General features: G+C 43.0%; 1 protein-coding gene across 1 annotated transcript; it reads right to left on the bottom strand.

Annotated features, from left to right (window-relative positions):
* Positions 1 to 5,542: 5,542 nt before the first annotated feature.
* Positions 5,543 to 15,797, bottom strand: LOC115120234 (membrane progestin receptor gamma-B-like). The gene is made up of 8 exons (XM_065012341.1): positions 15,679 to 15,797; positions 15,210 to 15,337; positions 11,866 to 12,071; positions 10,375 to 10,501; positions 9,506 to 9,550; positions 7,762 to 7,858; positions 6,916 to 7,060; positions 5,543 to 6,579 (listed from the first exon to the last, which is right to left on the bottom strand). Exons 1-8 carry the CDS (start codon positions 15,730 to 15,732, stop codon positions 6,302 to 6,304), a joined length of 1,080 nt encoding a protein of 359 aa, XP_064868413.1. The 5' UTR covers positions 15,733 to 15,797; the 3' UTR covers positions 5,543 to 6,301.
* Positions 15,798 to 16,799: the final 1,002 nt, after the last annotated feature.

Genomic DNA, 16,799 nt, shown 5'->3' with positions numbered 1-16,799 from the left:
AATGTGAGCAAATTAGGTGAGAAGGGAGGTAAAGGCAAAAAAGGCTATGGTGGCAAAGTAAATACAATATAGCAAGTAAAACACTGGAATGGTAGTTTTGCAATGGAAGAATGTGCAAAGTAGAAATAAAAATAATGGGGTGCAAAGGAGCAAAATAAATAAATAAATAAAATACAGTTGGGAAAGAGGTAGTTGTTTGGGCTAAATTATAGGTGGGCTATGTACAGGTGCAGTAATCTGTAAGATGCTCTGACAGTTGGTGCTTAAAGCTAGTGAGGGAGATAAGTGTTTCCAATTTAAGAGATTTTTGTAGTTCGTTCCAGTCATTGGCAGCAGAGAACTGGAAGGAGAGGCGGCCAAAGAAAGAATTGGTTTTGGGGGTGACTAGAGAGATATACCTGCTGGAGCGTGTGCTACAGGTGGGAGATGCTATGGTGACCAGCGAGCTGAGATAAGGGGGACTTTACCTAGCAGGGTCTTGTAGATGACATGGAGCCAGTGGGTTTGGCGACGAGTATGAAGCGAGGGCCAGCCAACGAGAGCGTACAGGTCGCAATGGTGGGTAGTATATGGGGCTTTGGTGACAAAACGGATTGCACTGTGATAGACTGCATCCAATTTGTTGAGTAGGGTATTGGAGGCTATTTTGTAAATGACATCGCCAAAGTCGAGGATTGGTAGAATGGTCAATTTTACAAGGGTATGTTTGGCAGCATGAGTGAAGGATGCTTTGTTGCGAAATAGGAAGCCAATTCTAGATTTAACTTTGGATTGGAGATGTTTGATATGAGTCTGGAAGGAGAGTTTACAGTCTAACCAGACACCTAAGTATTTGTAGTTGTCCACGTATTCTAAGTCAGAGCCGTCCAGAGTAGTGATGTTGGACAGGCGGGTAGGTGCAGGTAGCGATCGGTTGAAGAGCATGCATTTAGTTTTACTTGTATTTAAGAGCAATTGGAGGCCACGGAAGGAGAGTTGTATGGCATTGAAGCTTGCCTGGAGGGTTGTTAACACAGTGTCCAAAGAAGGGCCGGAAGTATACAGAATGGTGTCGTCTGCGTAGAGGTGGATCAGAGACTCACCAGCAGCAAGAGCGACCTCATTGATGTATACAGAGAAGAGAGTCGGTCCAAGAATTGAACCCTGTGGCACCCCCATAGAGACTGCCAGAGGTCCGGACAGCAGACCCTCCGATTTGACACACCGAACTCTATCAGAGAAGTAGTTGGTGAACCAGGCGAGGCAATCATTTGAGAAACCAAGGCTGTCGAGTCTGCCGATGAGGATGTGGTGGTTGACAGAGTCGAAAGCCTTGGCCAGATCAATGAATACGGCTGCACAGTAATGTTTCTTATCGATGGCGGTTAAGATATCTTTTAGGACCTTGAGCGTGGCTGAGGTGCACCCATGACCAGCTCTGAAACCAGATTGCATAGCAGAGAAGGTATGGTGAGATTCGAAATGGTCGGTAATCTGTTTGTTGACTTGGCTTTCGAAGACCTTAGAAAGGCATGGTAGGATAGATATAGGTCTGTAGCAGTTTGGGTCAAGAGTGTCCCCCTTTGAAGAGGGGGATGACCGCAGCTGCTTTCCAATCTTTGGGAATCTCAGATGACACGAAAGAGAGGTTGAACAGACTAGTAATAGGGGTGGCAACAATTTCGGCAGATAATTTTAGAAAGAAAGGGTCCAGATTGTCTAGCCCGGCTGATTTGTAGGGGTCCAGATTTTTCAGCTCTTTCAGAACTTCAGCTGAATGGATTTGGGAGAAGGAGAAATGGGGAAGGCTTGGGCGAGTTGCTGTTGGGGGTGCAGTGCTGTTGACCGGGGTAGGAGTTGCCAGGTGGAAAGCATGGCCAGCCGTAGAAAAATGCTTATTGAAATTCTCAATTATGGTGGATTTATCAGTGGTGACAGTGTTTCCTATCTTCAGTGCAGTGGGCAGCTGGGAGGAGGTGTTCTTATTCTCCATGGACTTTACAGTGTCCCAGAACTTTTTAGAGTTAGTGTTGCAGGAAGCAAATTTCTGCTTGAAAAAGCTAGCCTTGGCTTTTCTAACTGCCTGTGTATAACGGTTTCTAGCTTCCCTGAACAGCTGCATATCACGGGGGCTGTTCGATGCTAATGCAGAACGCCATAGGATGTTTTTGTGTTGGTTAAGGGCAGTCAGGTCTGGGGAGAACCAAGGGCTATATCTGTTCCTGGTTCTTATTTTCTTGAATGGGGCATGTTTATTTAAGATTGTTAGGAAGGCATTTAAAAAAAATATCCAGGAATCCTCTACTGACGGGATGAGATCAATATCCTTCCAGGACACCCCGGCCAGGTCGATTAGAAAGGCCTGCTCGCTGAAGTGTTTCAGGGAGCGTTTTACAGTGATGAGTGGAGGTCGTTTGACCGCTGACCCATTACGGATGCAGGCAATGAGGCAGTGATCGCTGAGATCTTGGTTGAAGACAGCAGAGGTGTATTTAGAGGGGAAGTTGGTTAGGATGATATCTATGAGGGTGCCCGTGTTTAAGGCTTTGGGGGGGTACCTGGTAGGTTCATTGATAATTTGTGTGAGATTGAGGGCATCAAGTTTAGATTGTAGGATGGCTGGGGTGTTAAGCATGTTCCAGTTTAGGTCGCCTAGCAGCACGAGCTCTGAAGATAGATGGGGGGCAATCAGTTCACATATGGTGTCCAGAGCACAGCTGGGGGCAGAGGGTGGTCTATAGCAGGCGGCAACGGTGAGAGACTTGTTTTTAGAGAGGTGGATTTTTAAAAGTAGTTCAAATTGTTTGGGTACAGACCTGGATAGTAGGACAGAACTCTGCAGGCTATCTTTGCAGTAGATTGCAACACCGCCCCCTTTGGCAGTTCTATCTTGTCTGAAAATGTTGTAGTTTGGAATTAACATTTCTGAATTTTTGGTGGTCTTCCTAAGCCAGGATTCAGACACAGCTAGAACATCCGGGTTGGCAGAGTGTGCTAAAGCAGTGAAAAGAACAAACTTAGGGAGGAGGCTTCTAATGTTAACATGCATGAAACCAAGGCTATTACGGTTACAGAAGTCATCAAAAGAGAGCGCCTGGGGAATAGGAGTGGAGCTAGGCACTGCAGGGCCTGGATTCACCTCTACATCGCCAGAGGAACATTGGAGGAGAAGAATAAGGGTACGGCTAAAAGCAATAAGAATTGGTCGTCTAGAACGTCTGGAACAGAGAGTAAAAGGAGGTTTCTGGGGGCGATAAAATAGCATCAAGGTATAATGTACAGACAAAGGTATGGTAGGATGTGAATACAGTGGAGGTAAACCTAGGTATTGAGTGATGGAGAGATATTGTCTCTAGAAACATAATTGAAACCAGGAGATGTCATTGCATGTGTGGGTGGTGGAACTAATAAGTTGGATAAGGTATAGTGAGCAGGACTAGAGGCTCTACAGTGAAATAAGCCAATAAACACTAACCAGAACAGCAATATTGACATTAAGGAGAGGCATCCTTAGTCGAGTGATCAAAAGGGTCCAGGGAGTGGAGAGGTTGGTTTGGGGGTCACGGCGATTTAGACAGCTAGCCAGGACATCGGTAGCAAGCTAGCATAGGATGGAGGTCTGTTGTTAGCCACCTCTTGCGTTCCGTCAGTAGATTAGTGGAGTTCCGTGTTGTAGAGGGGATTAGTCCAAATCACACAACAACAAAAAAATAAAAACAATAGATATAGTTATAGAGGCCCAAGAAGAAACATAATAATAATAAAATAAATAAATTGTCCGATTGTCTATTCTGAGAGCAGCCGGTAAGACAGCTAACGGTTAGGAGGCCGCAGATGGGCGTTCAGGTAACGTCGCGACGGAGGAGCCAGCCGGATCTCCTTCGGGTAGATAACGTCGGCAGTCCAGTTGTGAAGGCCCGGTGGGGCTCCGCGTAGGCAGTAAAACGGGTCCGGATAGGTGACTGCAGCCCAGGAGTGATTGACGGAGCTGGCTAGCTCCGGAGTAATTGATGTTTGCTCCGGAATCGACGAAAGCAGATAGACACACGGATAGCAGCCAGCTAGCTGTGAGATCCGGGAGTGAATGTCCAGAGAGCAGTTGAAATCCAGGGACATGGAGAGAAAAATCGGTCCGGTATGTTCCGTTCCGAGCCGCGCTGCGCCGTACAAACTGGCGATAGATTTTCGAGTTAAAGGATAGCTGATGACCACAAACCGTGGTTAGCTGAATACTAACGAGTTGCCAGTAAAGAAGCTAACTAGCTTCTGATTAGCTTCTGGCTAGCTCCTGGCTAGCTTCTGGCTAGCTTCTTGGAGTTTCTGGCTAGCTTCTTGGAGGATTGCAGATTTGAGGTAAATAATACGTATTTATACATATCAATTGGTGAGGCAGGTTGCAGGAGAGTGTATTGAAGATGAGTTGATGGAAAATAAAAATAAAATGTATGTGAAAAAAGTTGTAAATATATATATATACACGACACGACGAGGACAAAAGACGTCTGAACTGCTATGCCATCTCGGGCAAAACATCCTCTAGTGATCCTCTAGCCTACATGTGATTAATGAAATAAGAAAAACAAAGTGAGCTCTTCTTCAAATGTACTACAATGAGAAAACAGTGTTTGGAGTTTGCTGTAGGCCTAGTTCATGTGTTGCATTCACAGGATGTTTTTGCTCCCTAGTTTATTTCAAGGCAATACACAGACACCTTTTATTTATGAGAATTCACAATAAATAACAATTCAAAATATATTAACTAAAATATTAACTAAAATGAGACAAGATTTACAGGAGCCAAAGAAAACGTTTAATGTGTAACGGAGAACTATAATGTCTTGGTGATGCTTTAAATAATACTGTACTTAACAGTTTACAGGAAAGCGATCTGACATGTATCACTTGTATCTCTAAAAGGCAGCTTCACTTTAGTAGCTGCCCATCATACATACTGTACACTTCATTAATAAGTTATTGTATCCTTCAGTGCTGATTTTAGTTTACAATATACTACCAAAACCCTCTACTTAACAGCCCTTAGTCTACAGACTGTAGTCCTAAAATTGTTGATGTGTTTGTGGTACATATCCATTGTTTGTGTATAAAAATGATCAAGTGATAAATATATTTAGTATAAAAATAAAGTGTTTAAAAAGAAAAACTAAATTGAAGGAATATTGAAAATTCGTCTTCATGTAACATTCAGGGGATTGATTCTTCATATACAGGTTGACTTCCAACTGCTTCAGTCTCTTCCTGTATCCTCAGTGGATTGATTCTTCATATACAGTTTGACTTCCAACTGCTTCAGTCTCTTCCTGTATCCTCAGTGGATTGATTCTTCATATACAGTTTGTGACTTCCAACTGCTCCAGTCTCTTCCTGTATCCTCAGTGGATTGATTCTTCTTACAGTTTGTGACTTCCAACTGCTTCAGTCTTTCCTGTATCCTCAGACTTCCAACTGCTTCAGTCTCTTCCTGTATCCTCAGTGGATTGATTCTTCATATACAGTTTGTGACTTCCAACTGCTTCAGTCTCTTCCTGTATCCTCAGTGGATTGATTCTTCATATACAGTTTGACTTCCAACTGCTTCAGTCTCTTCCTGTATCCTCAGTGGATTGATTCTTCATATACAGTTTGACTTCCAACTCCTCCAGTCTCTTCCTGTATCCTCAGTGGATTGATTCTTCATATACAGTTTGTGACTTCCAACTGCTCCAGTCTCTTCCTGTATCCTCAGTAGATTGATTCTTCATATACAGTTTGTGACTTCCAACTGCTCCAGTCTCTTCCTGCTCCTCAGTAGCGTTGGTAAATAAGCAAACAAAAGCAAGGCCTATGTGTTTAGTACTGTGTACTTGTCCTATAGTCAATGTAATACTACCAGAGGTACCACTAACTCTGTCTGTCCCTCATTGTAGTATATATGGAGCTCTTGTTTAGCTACCAGTTTATTCATCCGTGTTGACAATGTGAAGAACAGTTCATTGCTCCTTCAGCATTGTATCTTGTCAGGACTTCACCTCTATCCAACACCAAGAAGCCATAGTGGTTCACTTCAGTTGTTCACCTCTTCTCCCAAGCCCACCCCCACCACAGTGTCCAGTTTAATCATAGTAATATAATACAAATATATGCCATTTAGCAGACGCTCTTATCCAAAGTGACTTACATTCATGCTTGTATACATTTTACGTGTGGGTGGCCCTGTGAATCAAATCCACAATCCTGGCATTACAGGCACCATGCTCCACCAACTGAACCATCCAGTTCCTACATCCCGTATACATTGTCATTAGCATGTGGCTAATGGCTAGTGCTAGTGGTACTGGCAGCCCTTGGCTATTGGATGTGACAGTGTCTTCTCAGTGTGTTCTTCCCGGGTGGCTGACCAGAGCAGAGGCAGACTAAAGAGGAAGATGATGCCAAGGCTGAGGGTGACACTCAGCAGTGCCGCCCCCAGTGTGTTGGTGAAGGTGATGGGCAGAGAGTACGTGAGGAGCCACGGGCGTCGCGTCACCATGTCCTGCTCAATGGCCTCCATCTGGAAATGAGTGCCGATTATGCCGAACACGTGGAACAGTTGGTGGCTGTGACCTGCAGAGGGTGCAAAAGGACTGTGGTTAAATACCTACAGTAGTAGTGGTACAGGAGAGGTACGAAGCAGAACTCAACGAGGAGAACTGTAACTGGCCAGCAACAGAGGAACTGGCCTCCACAGCATAAGGGGGAAACATGAAGGCACAGTGAGACCCAGAGGCAGTGATATAAAGACTACTATGTTGTTTTAATGCTACATATGTCATACCACTAATGTCAAGCCAGTGTTGATCAGTCTCCACTGTATTACCACAAGTCTTGCACAATACAGTGACAAATCATTCTGAAATGAATCAAACAAGCAGCCTTTCCAGATAGACCATGCACTTTGACCTATGTAGTCGAAGCTGCCGGGGGCCAGGCGCTCTGGTAGGTGTGTGGCGAAGAGGAATGCGGTCAGGAAGGCCAGGGCGATGTGGGTGTGGTGGAGGGGGTTGGTGTTGTTGTCAGTGCAGCCCTCACCCACACAGAGGAAGAGCTGTCAAAACACCGTAGAATGTATTATCCTCACGTCACGTGACAGGCTTCATCACAGTCATACTCCACATGGCTGTTGAACCAAGATAGCATGGTACAGGTGTAGGATATTCATTTGATCACCCGGTTGTTGCAGGACATTTCCTATACAGCAGGAAACACCAACTTGTAGTGTATTTGATCTTTAAAAAATATTTTAACATTGGTAATTTACAGTTCATAATTTCAGACTTGATTTGCCCCAACTTAAAACGTATCAACCCATACAAAAATGTCCATGAATTATAATCTATAATTATAATCAACATTTCTGTTGCTGCAGGATTATTTTACTGCTGTGAGAAACTGGTCAAATTAAGATCCAATAGCTGTGCATACAGAATTTCAGAACTGTTCATAAATACTTAAATGTACACCTGCATTCCACTGACTTGACCATAATTATACCATTAACCAGACAACAAAGTGTACAGAGCTTGCTACGTTTCAAAATATATAGTCGTACAATAATCAGACAATACTAGCTTCAGCTCATTTTCATCCCTATTCCCACGATCTGGCAAAAAAACGATAAAAACATCACATGAATCAAACATTGACACAGTACACTTCAATAATACAAACACTGTTCTATACTTTAACTTTTCCTCAGGCACAGAAGAGAGTCTGTCACACAGAGGGGTGAGAAATGTAATGACTCACCCTGTAGAAGAGAGGAATGTTGTCGAACAGGTAGGGTAATGCGAAAGCTAGAATGCGGAGAAATTTGCCAAACTTTGGGCTCTTACACTCTGAGAATCTGAAGGAAAAAAAAGTTATGGTTGTTTTATCAGCCATCACAATGAGCCAAATCCATGCACATTCGTTATACACTGCAAATAATTATGGATTTTAATTCATCAACGTATGCCATCTCTTTGTTCCCCATCTCTGTGCATTAAGGATAGATGAATAGAAGATGCTCTTAACAGCATCTAGGGATCAACATATTGCATTACTGTTGCATGGTTATTAAAATGATTAGAAACCCATTTCCCATTATTCCCATTATTGAATTTGGGAATAAACTGTAGCCTTTATGAACTTGCTCCCAAATAGACACTTTTTCAGTGCATTTTTGTATCTAGCATGAACTCATCTTGTTTAAATATTACACCGGACATTTTCCTGGTTTTATATTCCTGTCACAAATCACTTACAGTGCATTTGGAGAGTATTGAGACCACTGGACTTCTTCCGTTTAAGAATGATGGAGGCCACTGTGTTCTTGGGGACCTTCAATGCTGCAGATATGTTTTGGTACCCTTCCCCAGATCTGTGCCTCGACACCATCCTGTCTCGGAGCTCTACTCCTTCAACCTCATGGCTCGATTTTTGCTCTGACCTGCACTGTCAACTGTGGGACCTTAAATAGACATGTGCTTTTCCACATCTTATCCAATCAATTGAATTTGCCACAGGCGGTCTTCAATCAAGTTGTAGAAACATCTCAAGGAGGATCAATGGAAACAGGATGCACATGAGCTCAATTTCTAGTCTAATAGCAAAAACGTTTTTTTTTTAAAAGGCTGTAATGTAACAAATGTGGGAAAAGTCAAGGGGTCTGAATGCTTTCCGAATGCACGGCTTTAATTAAATTCACTCACTTGCTCTCCTTACCTTTCACACAATCATAACTGCAGAGTCATTGTCAGATCAGATTAGCAAAATTGATTCTGTTTTTGTAGCTTTGAAACACATTCCAGTGTAAATGAAGCCAACTCCCTCTTCACATAAAGAACACACAATCTGTTGCTAACTACTGTACATGTCTTCCCTCTCCTTACTACCTCTTCCAAATAAAACCACACTTGATAGTCTATCTATGGAGTGACGAGGCCTACATGTTTCTTTGTTAGCTCACACCCACATAATTGAAAAGGGAGGTGCATAGTGCCACTAATATTTCAAGGGCAACTCCGCCACTTTTCAACCTCATATTCATTATCTCCAGCACCAAACCAGTGTCTACATATGTGAAAATGGAAATCATGCGTTTGATGTATTTGATACCATTCCACCTATTCTGCTCCAGCCACTACCATGAGCCCATCCTCCCCAATTATGGTGCCACCAACCTCCTGTGATAGACAGTGAGTTAGCAGTAGCACAGTGAGTTGTTAGCAGTAGCACAGTGAGTTATGTTAGCAGTAGCACAGTGAGTTATCTTAGCAGTAGCACAGTGAGTTATCTTAGCAGTAGCACAGTGAGTTATGTTAGCAGTAGCACAGTGAGTTATGTTAGCAGTAGCACAGTGAGTTATCTTAGCAGTAGCACAGTGAGTTAGGTTAGCAGTAGCACACTGAGTTAGGTTAGCAGTAGCACACTGAGTTATGAAAGCGGTAGCACAGCAGTTGACAGATAGCAAAAGAAAACGCATGACTAACGGAGACGACATGATGTTTACCTTTTTATGATGTGATGGTTATATTGGATATATGGTAAACCAAGCCTTAGCAGAAAAGAGGAGGGAGAAGCATTGTGAGACTGCCATCAAGCAGAGAATACTCAGTAATAATTATGAAGAAATGTAGGCAAACCAGTCAGTGTGCGTTTTAACAACAATGTGTAGGCTTAGTGTACGATGGATGACAAGCGAAGTCACAATAGCTGCTACACAGTGAAGCTAAGCTGAGGTAAAAGACAGGTCCAATTTGCCTCCTATCATGCATGATATTTTGACAGAAAGGAACTGAAAGGAGCAGTTTCATTCCCCCAAATTAATTCATAACAGCAGTGCGTGTATCAAATCTACATGAAATGTACGTTAAAATGTTTCATGTCAAATATGAGTCCACACAGTAGGATTTAGACTAAATGTGATTGTTTCTGGTTGGAGGAATATTGTCATTTTGTAAATCTTATTAATTCACAACATTCAAAGCTAGGGGTCAAGTTGTACAATCACATTCCTCTAAAACCCAGAGCTAATTATACAATATCCTCATTAGCACTATGAGATGCCTGCGATTGAGTGGTTGCTAAACAACAGGCAGGTTGACATTTATTGTCACGAGTCTTGTCCTTGTCCAGAACTGAGCATTTTCCCCTTAGATAGGCCATATTGTAAACATTCATGAAAACAAACATTTGCTTTTTGGTTTTCATTTAAGGTTAGGTTTAGCAGTGTGGTTAAGGTTGGGGTTAAGGTTTAAAATCAGATTTGATGACTTTGTGGCTGTGCCAACTAGTGACCACTCTGCAGAGCTGCCTCCAGAACAAGAAAAAACACTAACCTGAAAACAACAGTGGCCTTCCAGTAGAAAGCTCTCTTACCTGGAGTAGCAGGCTAAGGCGGTACAGATGACAGTGTTTACCACAGCGATGGGGATATAGTACTGGTGGAACGAACTGTTCACCCACTTATCAGGAATCACGTAGGCAGAATATGTTATGGCAGAGCCTGGAGGGGAATGAAATATTCATAACCATATATGCAGGAATAGACACAAATACATAAACATGTGTGTGCATACACAGGTACTGCAAACTATGTGTATATACCATAGACTATATCGATGTGTATAATATACACACATACAGATGGAGGATCTTCATTTGATCACCCTGTTCCAGGAGATCTTTCCTACTGTTGCAAACTGGCTCAAATGAAGATCCTCCATGTGGGAACTCATGTGGGAAAGGCATTCATACGTGTGTATACAAAACACACACTGTCACCCTTCAGCATGCTGGAAGAAGTGTAGGTTCCAATCTGAGGACTGGCTGGTCCAGGTCTCAGTATCCATGGTACATGTGCTTAAGCACATTCCTGGATGCATTTCCATAACTAATAACGCCCTTTGTATGACAGGTTGGTGCTACACATGAGTTGGTTTGAGGGTATAGTTACTCTGACTGTACATGATGTCCTGTTCAAGACCTGCTACACACAAAGGGATTTTTAAAACTGGGTGCAGAGCTATATATATGCAAACCATTATGCGTTTTTCCACATCATCCCCTACTGCCACCCCTAGACACCTTTTGTAAGCCCCTCCTAAATCCAAAAGGATTGAACATGACTACTATGTTATGCAGTAGTTTTTCCACATCATCCCCTACTGCCACCTCTAGACACCTTTTGTAAGCCCCTCCTAAATCCAAAAGGATTGAATGGATGAGCAAATTTGGATGACCAAATGTGGTCATAGAGCCTGTGGTAGGCCAGGCAGTTGGTGCCATTTATCTTACACACATGCACTTCCATCAGATCTGTAAGGAGGCATTAACAAGCGACTAGGGGTTAATTTGGGATTGGGGGAAACCACAGAATTAGATTAAATGAAACAGGCATAGATGTTTAATGTGATCAATCCAACACTCCAAATTGTACATTAAAAGTATGACTGGCCAGTGTACCCACCACAGAACATCCATTTGAATGGGACTACATTCCCTTCCTACCAGTGGAGGCTGCTGAGGGGAGGACAGCTCATAATAATGTCTGGAATGGAGCAAATGGAATGGCATCAAACGATGTTTACCATTCCACGGATTCCGTTCCAGCCATTACCATGAGCCCATCCTCCCCTATAAAGGTGCCACCAACCTCCTGTGCTTCCTACCCATTCTAACTCCATCGGGGTATCATACAAGGACTCTCAGTTAAAAGACCTGCAGGTTCAAAACTTTATACATTGACTAGATAGAATCCATACAATGCCGTTCCCTCTAGGAATACACCTGCATAACATAGTAGTCATGTCGCTAGGGGCAACAATGTTCTTTTGAATAGAATTCCATTTCTATGACATGTCTACTCACCCAGGCTGTAGAGACTCAGAGCGCCGTAGTCGAAGAAGAAGCAGATGTGTCGTGCGCGTGTTGACATGGTGCTGAAGGTGTGGGCACAGCTAGAGGCCAGCGGGTACACACAGCACGACATCAGGAACACCAGGAGGGGCCATGTGAACGAGTCGCTCCACACGTCCCCCATCAGGACCACCGTCAGCAGCTTCCATAAGAAGTACCTGTCAGGACACACAGAGGGTTAGTTTGGCCCTGGAGGACGCGTTCCTTCAGGACCACCGTCAGCAGCTTCCATAAGAAGTACCTGTCAGGACACACAGAGGGTTAGTTTGGCCCTGGAGGACACATTCCTTCAGGACCACCGTCAGCAGCTTCCATAAGAAGTACCTGTCAGGACACACAGAGGGTTAGTTTGGCCCTGGAGGACACGGTCCTTCAGGACCACCGTCAGCAGCTTCCATAAGAAGTACCTGTCAGGACACACAGAGGGTTAGTTTGGCCCTGGAGGACACGTTCCTTCAGGACCACCGTCAGCAGCTTCCATAAGAAGTACCTGTCAGGACACACAGAGGGTTAGTTTGGCCCTGGAGGACACGTTCCTTCAGGACCACCGTCAGCAGCTTCCATAAGAAGTACCTGTCAGGACACACAGAGGGTTAGTTTGGCCCTGGAGGACACGTTCCTTCAGGACCACCGTCAGCAGCTTCCATAAGAAGTACCTGTCAGGACACACAGAGGGTTAGTTTGGCCCTGGAGGACACGTTCCTTCAGGACCACCGTCAGCAGCTTCCATAAGAAGTACCTGTCAGGACACACAGAGGGTTAGTTTGGCCCTGGAGGACGCGTTCCTTCAGGACCAATTGTTTATCGGGGGAGCAATCCTTTACCAATTTTGTGGTACTTGTTTCAGCATTCAATCAGAATGCAAGTTAATTATCATTCTTCAAAATGAAATCATTATTTTGGATTGTTCGCCTAAACAGCACAATGATAGCTTTAAAAAAATACAAAAAAATACCTTTTAACCAGCCTGGTCTTTTGTAAGATGACTGTATTCTCCAGTTCAGTCAACCACAGTGAGTTACTGTATCTACCACAAGGTTTTCCCTGGCCTGTACACAGTAGTTACAGAGGCAGCGGGCTGTGTTTCCATGTCTCTGCACACCTCATTAACAAATAAACCTTATTTGTGGTTTTCCCCATCGCTACACTGAGCTGCTCACTAATTGTGGCAAATCATTTGAGAGCTGTGAGAGGAGAGAGAAGAGGGAGACAGAGAGAGGGAGAGAGAAATAGAAAGGGGAGTTCTTGATCCTTGCAGTGCAGAGGCAAGTGTCTTAACGACTGTCATCAGGTAGACAGTCACATACACCATGCTACACTGCTAATCAACTACTACTTCCTGTGGAAGGCCTCAAGCCTGTGGAATATGCTACACTACTAATCAACTACTACTTCCTGTGGAAGGCCTCAAGCCTGTGGAATATGCTTCAGCTGCTAATCAACTACTACTTCCTGTGGAGCAAGCCTAAATATGCAACAACTACTACTTCCTGTGGAAGGCCTCAAGCCTGTGGAATATGCTACACTACTCAATCACTTCCTGTGGAAGGCCTCAAGCCTGGAATATGCTACACTACTAATCAACTACTACTTCCTGTGGAAGGCCTCAAGCCTGTGGAATATGCTACACTACTAATCAACTACTACTTCCTGTGGAAGGCCTCAAGCCTGTGGAATATGCTACACTACTAATCAACTACTACTTCCTGTGGAAGGCCTCAAGCCTGTGGAATATGCTTCAGCTGCTAATCAACTACTACTTCCTGTGGAAGGCCTCAAGCCTGTGGAATATGCTACACTACTAATCAACTACTACTTCCTGTGGAAGGCCTCAAGCCTGGGAATATGCTACACTGCTAATCAACTACTACTTCCTGTGGAAGGCCTCAAGCCTGTGGAATATGCTACACTACTAATCAACTACTACTTCCTGTGGAAGGCCTCAAGCCTGTGGAATATGCTACACTACTAATCAACTACTACTTCCTGTGGAAGGCCTCAAGCCTGTGGAATATGCTACACTACTAATCAACTACTACTTCCTGTGGAAGGCCTCAAGCCTGTGGAATATGCTACACTACTAATCAACTACTACTTCCTGTGGAAGGCCTCAAGCCTGTGGAATATGCTACACTACTAATCAACTACTACTTCCTGTGGAAGGCCTCAAGCCTGTGGAATATGCTACACTACTAATCAACTACTACTTCCTGTGGAAGGCCTCAAGCCTGTGGAATATGCTACACTGCTAATCAACTACTACTTCCTGTGGAAGGCCTCAAGCCTGTGGAATATGCTTCAGCTGCTATTCAATAAAACCTGTTAATCATGTTTTCTGCTTTAGTCCAAATCCAAAGCAACATTGTTCCAGGGAATTGAGAGTGAGAGCATGTTTCAATATGCAGTTGCTTCTTTTCTGTCATTAAAAGACGTTATGTTCATTGTTCGTATCCAAATGATAAAGATAACACTAAACATGAGAGAAAAGGTCAACTGTTTACTCTCGTCTCGGTCTGCATTGAATACTACAATGATCCTCAAAGAGATGTTATATAGGTTATTAAATAGTTTGAGAAGTCTCCTATTAACTCAAACTCACAGGATTATCTGACACACATTTAAGAAAGAGATGTTATATAGGTTATTAAATAGTTTGAGAAGTCTCCTATTAACTCAAACTCACAGGATTATCTGACACACATTTAACTATACGGATCATTGCTTTTTGGGGGATGAAGATTTTTTGAATAAAGAATCTAAGGAAAAGAGCTCAATTTGTTTTAATCTACGAAGGATGTTAAGGTTTTGAATGTAGTACAACTCTGTCTTAAGGACACATAACACTGCTGTGACAGGACATTTTAGTTCTTACCCAGCACGTATACATCTGATTCCACTAATGAACTAATAACCATTCAACCCTGAATTAGGTGTGTTAGTGCTGGGTAACACTTTATTTAGAAAGTCCCAAGTAGATGGTTTGTAGATGTTCAAGAACTGTAAACAAATGTCAATGTTTCTGTTCAGCACTTTGTGACATCAGCTGATGTAAGAAGGGCTTTAGAAATATGTTTGATTGAAATAACTATCCACTAACCCTAACCCTAACCATGATAATAAACCTAACCCTAAGCCAAATTTAGCAAGCAATTGCTAAACAGATAGTTTGTTGATAGTATGACCATCTACAGAGCATCTTGTGTGGGACGATCCAAATAAAGTGCGACCAAAACATGTGCCCCTATGTGGCGTTCACAAGGAACCCCGTAAGTGTAACAGGTGTCGCTCGGCTATACCATGTGGGCAGGAAGTGTGTCCAGATATTGAGTGTTTCATTGGTCAGCTGGAAGAGGCTGAGGATGCAGTCAGTGGCCGAGCTGCGAGGGTGTCGGTAGCCTGAGATGATGCTGTCCTCATGGAACACCTAAACAAAACAAAACCCAGGGTTACTGCACAGTTGGCCAACACTCATTCACCACACAGTAGTAGGCTATATCTAGATACATATGGAGAGGAACCTGTTTACTATAAACCCAATGGTTATGATGTTGACATATTTCCCAGTGAAAGTAGGGGATTCTTGAGGGGAGTCACAATGATACATTCTTGACATTCTAAGTGTCAAGAATAAACACAAGACTCAGAATAGTGTTCCACTCAAATTCCATGTCCACATGTTCAACTTCTGAATTAACTGGACTTAAATATAAAATATAACCTCGACTCTGAAAATAATTCTAAAACGTAGTGAAGTAAGTAACTTACTTTTGGGACTTGGTTGATGGTGAAGACTCTGGGCAGTTTAATAAGGCTGAGCATGTTGTCTGAGAGGACTGTGGTGTTGACTTCACTTGCTGTTTGAACTGAAGCCAGAGCATCTTTTCCTTTATAAGGTTGTTGCTATGTTGTTCTGTCGGTTCCTCCCTCCCTCCCACTCCCCACCCATCCAGAACATTCAGTACACCTGTTCCACTCCTCCTCTCTCTCTCTCTCTCTCTCTCCCTCCCTCTCGTCAGGCTCTGCACACCCCATCTAGTTTCACCCTAAGACAAAAAGGTGTTGAGCAGCTGAGTTCATGTTCACACACAGACACACAAAAATATTCACATTCTTCGAAAAAGCTGCCAAGGAAGAACACTTTTGAAAAGGGCAACAGGAGTCTTACCAAAAGCTTTCATATTTAAAAAAAAAAATGGTTTATGAGTTACAGAGTTTGTCTTTGAGAGCAGTTGGCCTATTGTTCTCTGAAGTAAAAACAATGAGTTAATGACTGATTACGGTAGCCTAACAATCACAAAGGGGAAAGAGCACAGCAGTACAGCGAGTTTAGCAGCTTTCACAGTGATGTTTAGAGATTTTAACCCCTGCCTCGCCTCGCTTGTGTCTGCTTGGTACTCGTGAACTAGATCCATGGAATAAGTATCAGAAAAATATATATTGATCTGTCTATGTATGCAGCAAAGAAATGCACAACATTATTCTGTAAATCTACAATCCTCCTACTTGAACACAGTGGCTAAATGAAATATCTAGCTTCATCCTTGAGGACAAGATTTAGGTCCTACTGTAACATCAAAGGCAGACCAAATGATTTCCAAAATATCTGGCAGTCCCACATCAGATTCATGTCAATAAGAAATAAGACACAAGACAAGTCGTTTTTGTTTGTCTGATTGTATACATGGTTGTACCTGTTCTGATACTGTACACGAGTGTATGCAAGTCATGGGGGAGAAATACTAAATAAAAACAGGTATTATTTAAGCTATTCATTGTAATAAAATTGTATCTTTTTTTACCTGGACAATACATTTATAAACAAGGTTTCGCAGTGAGGAATCTTGGTTCAACGACAAGGTAACAGTGACAAAAACAAGCACTACCTC

The sequence above is a fragment of the Oncorhynchus nerka genome, linkage group LG27 (assembly GCF_034236695.1).
Source record: "Oncorhynchus nerka isolate Pitt River linkage group LG27, Oner_Uvic_2.0, whole genome shotgun sequence".
Classification (NCBI taxonomy): Eukaryota; Metazoa; Chordata; class Actinopteri; order Salmoniformes; family Salmonidae; genus Oncorhynchus; species Oncorhynchus nerka.
This window is presented reverse-complemented; position numbering and strand designations above follow the sequence as displayed.

What these genes read in the sequence shown, in the direction of transcription:
- LOC115120234 (XM_065012341.1), bottom strand. Translation starts at nt 15,732, where the DNA reads ATGCTCAGCCTTATTAAACTGCCCAGAGTCTTCACCATCAACCAAGTC. An exon ending in CCATCAACCAAGTCCCAAAA is followed by an intron (nt 15,338 to 15,678) that starts GTAAGTTACTTA and finishes TGTTTTGTTTAG; the next exon opens with GTGTTCCATGAGGACAGCAT. An exon ending in ACATTCCTCTCTTCTACAGG is followed by an intron (nt 7,061 to 7,761) that starts GTGAGTCATTAC and finishes GTGTTTTGACAG; the next exon opens with CTCTTCCTCTGTGTGGGTGA.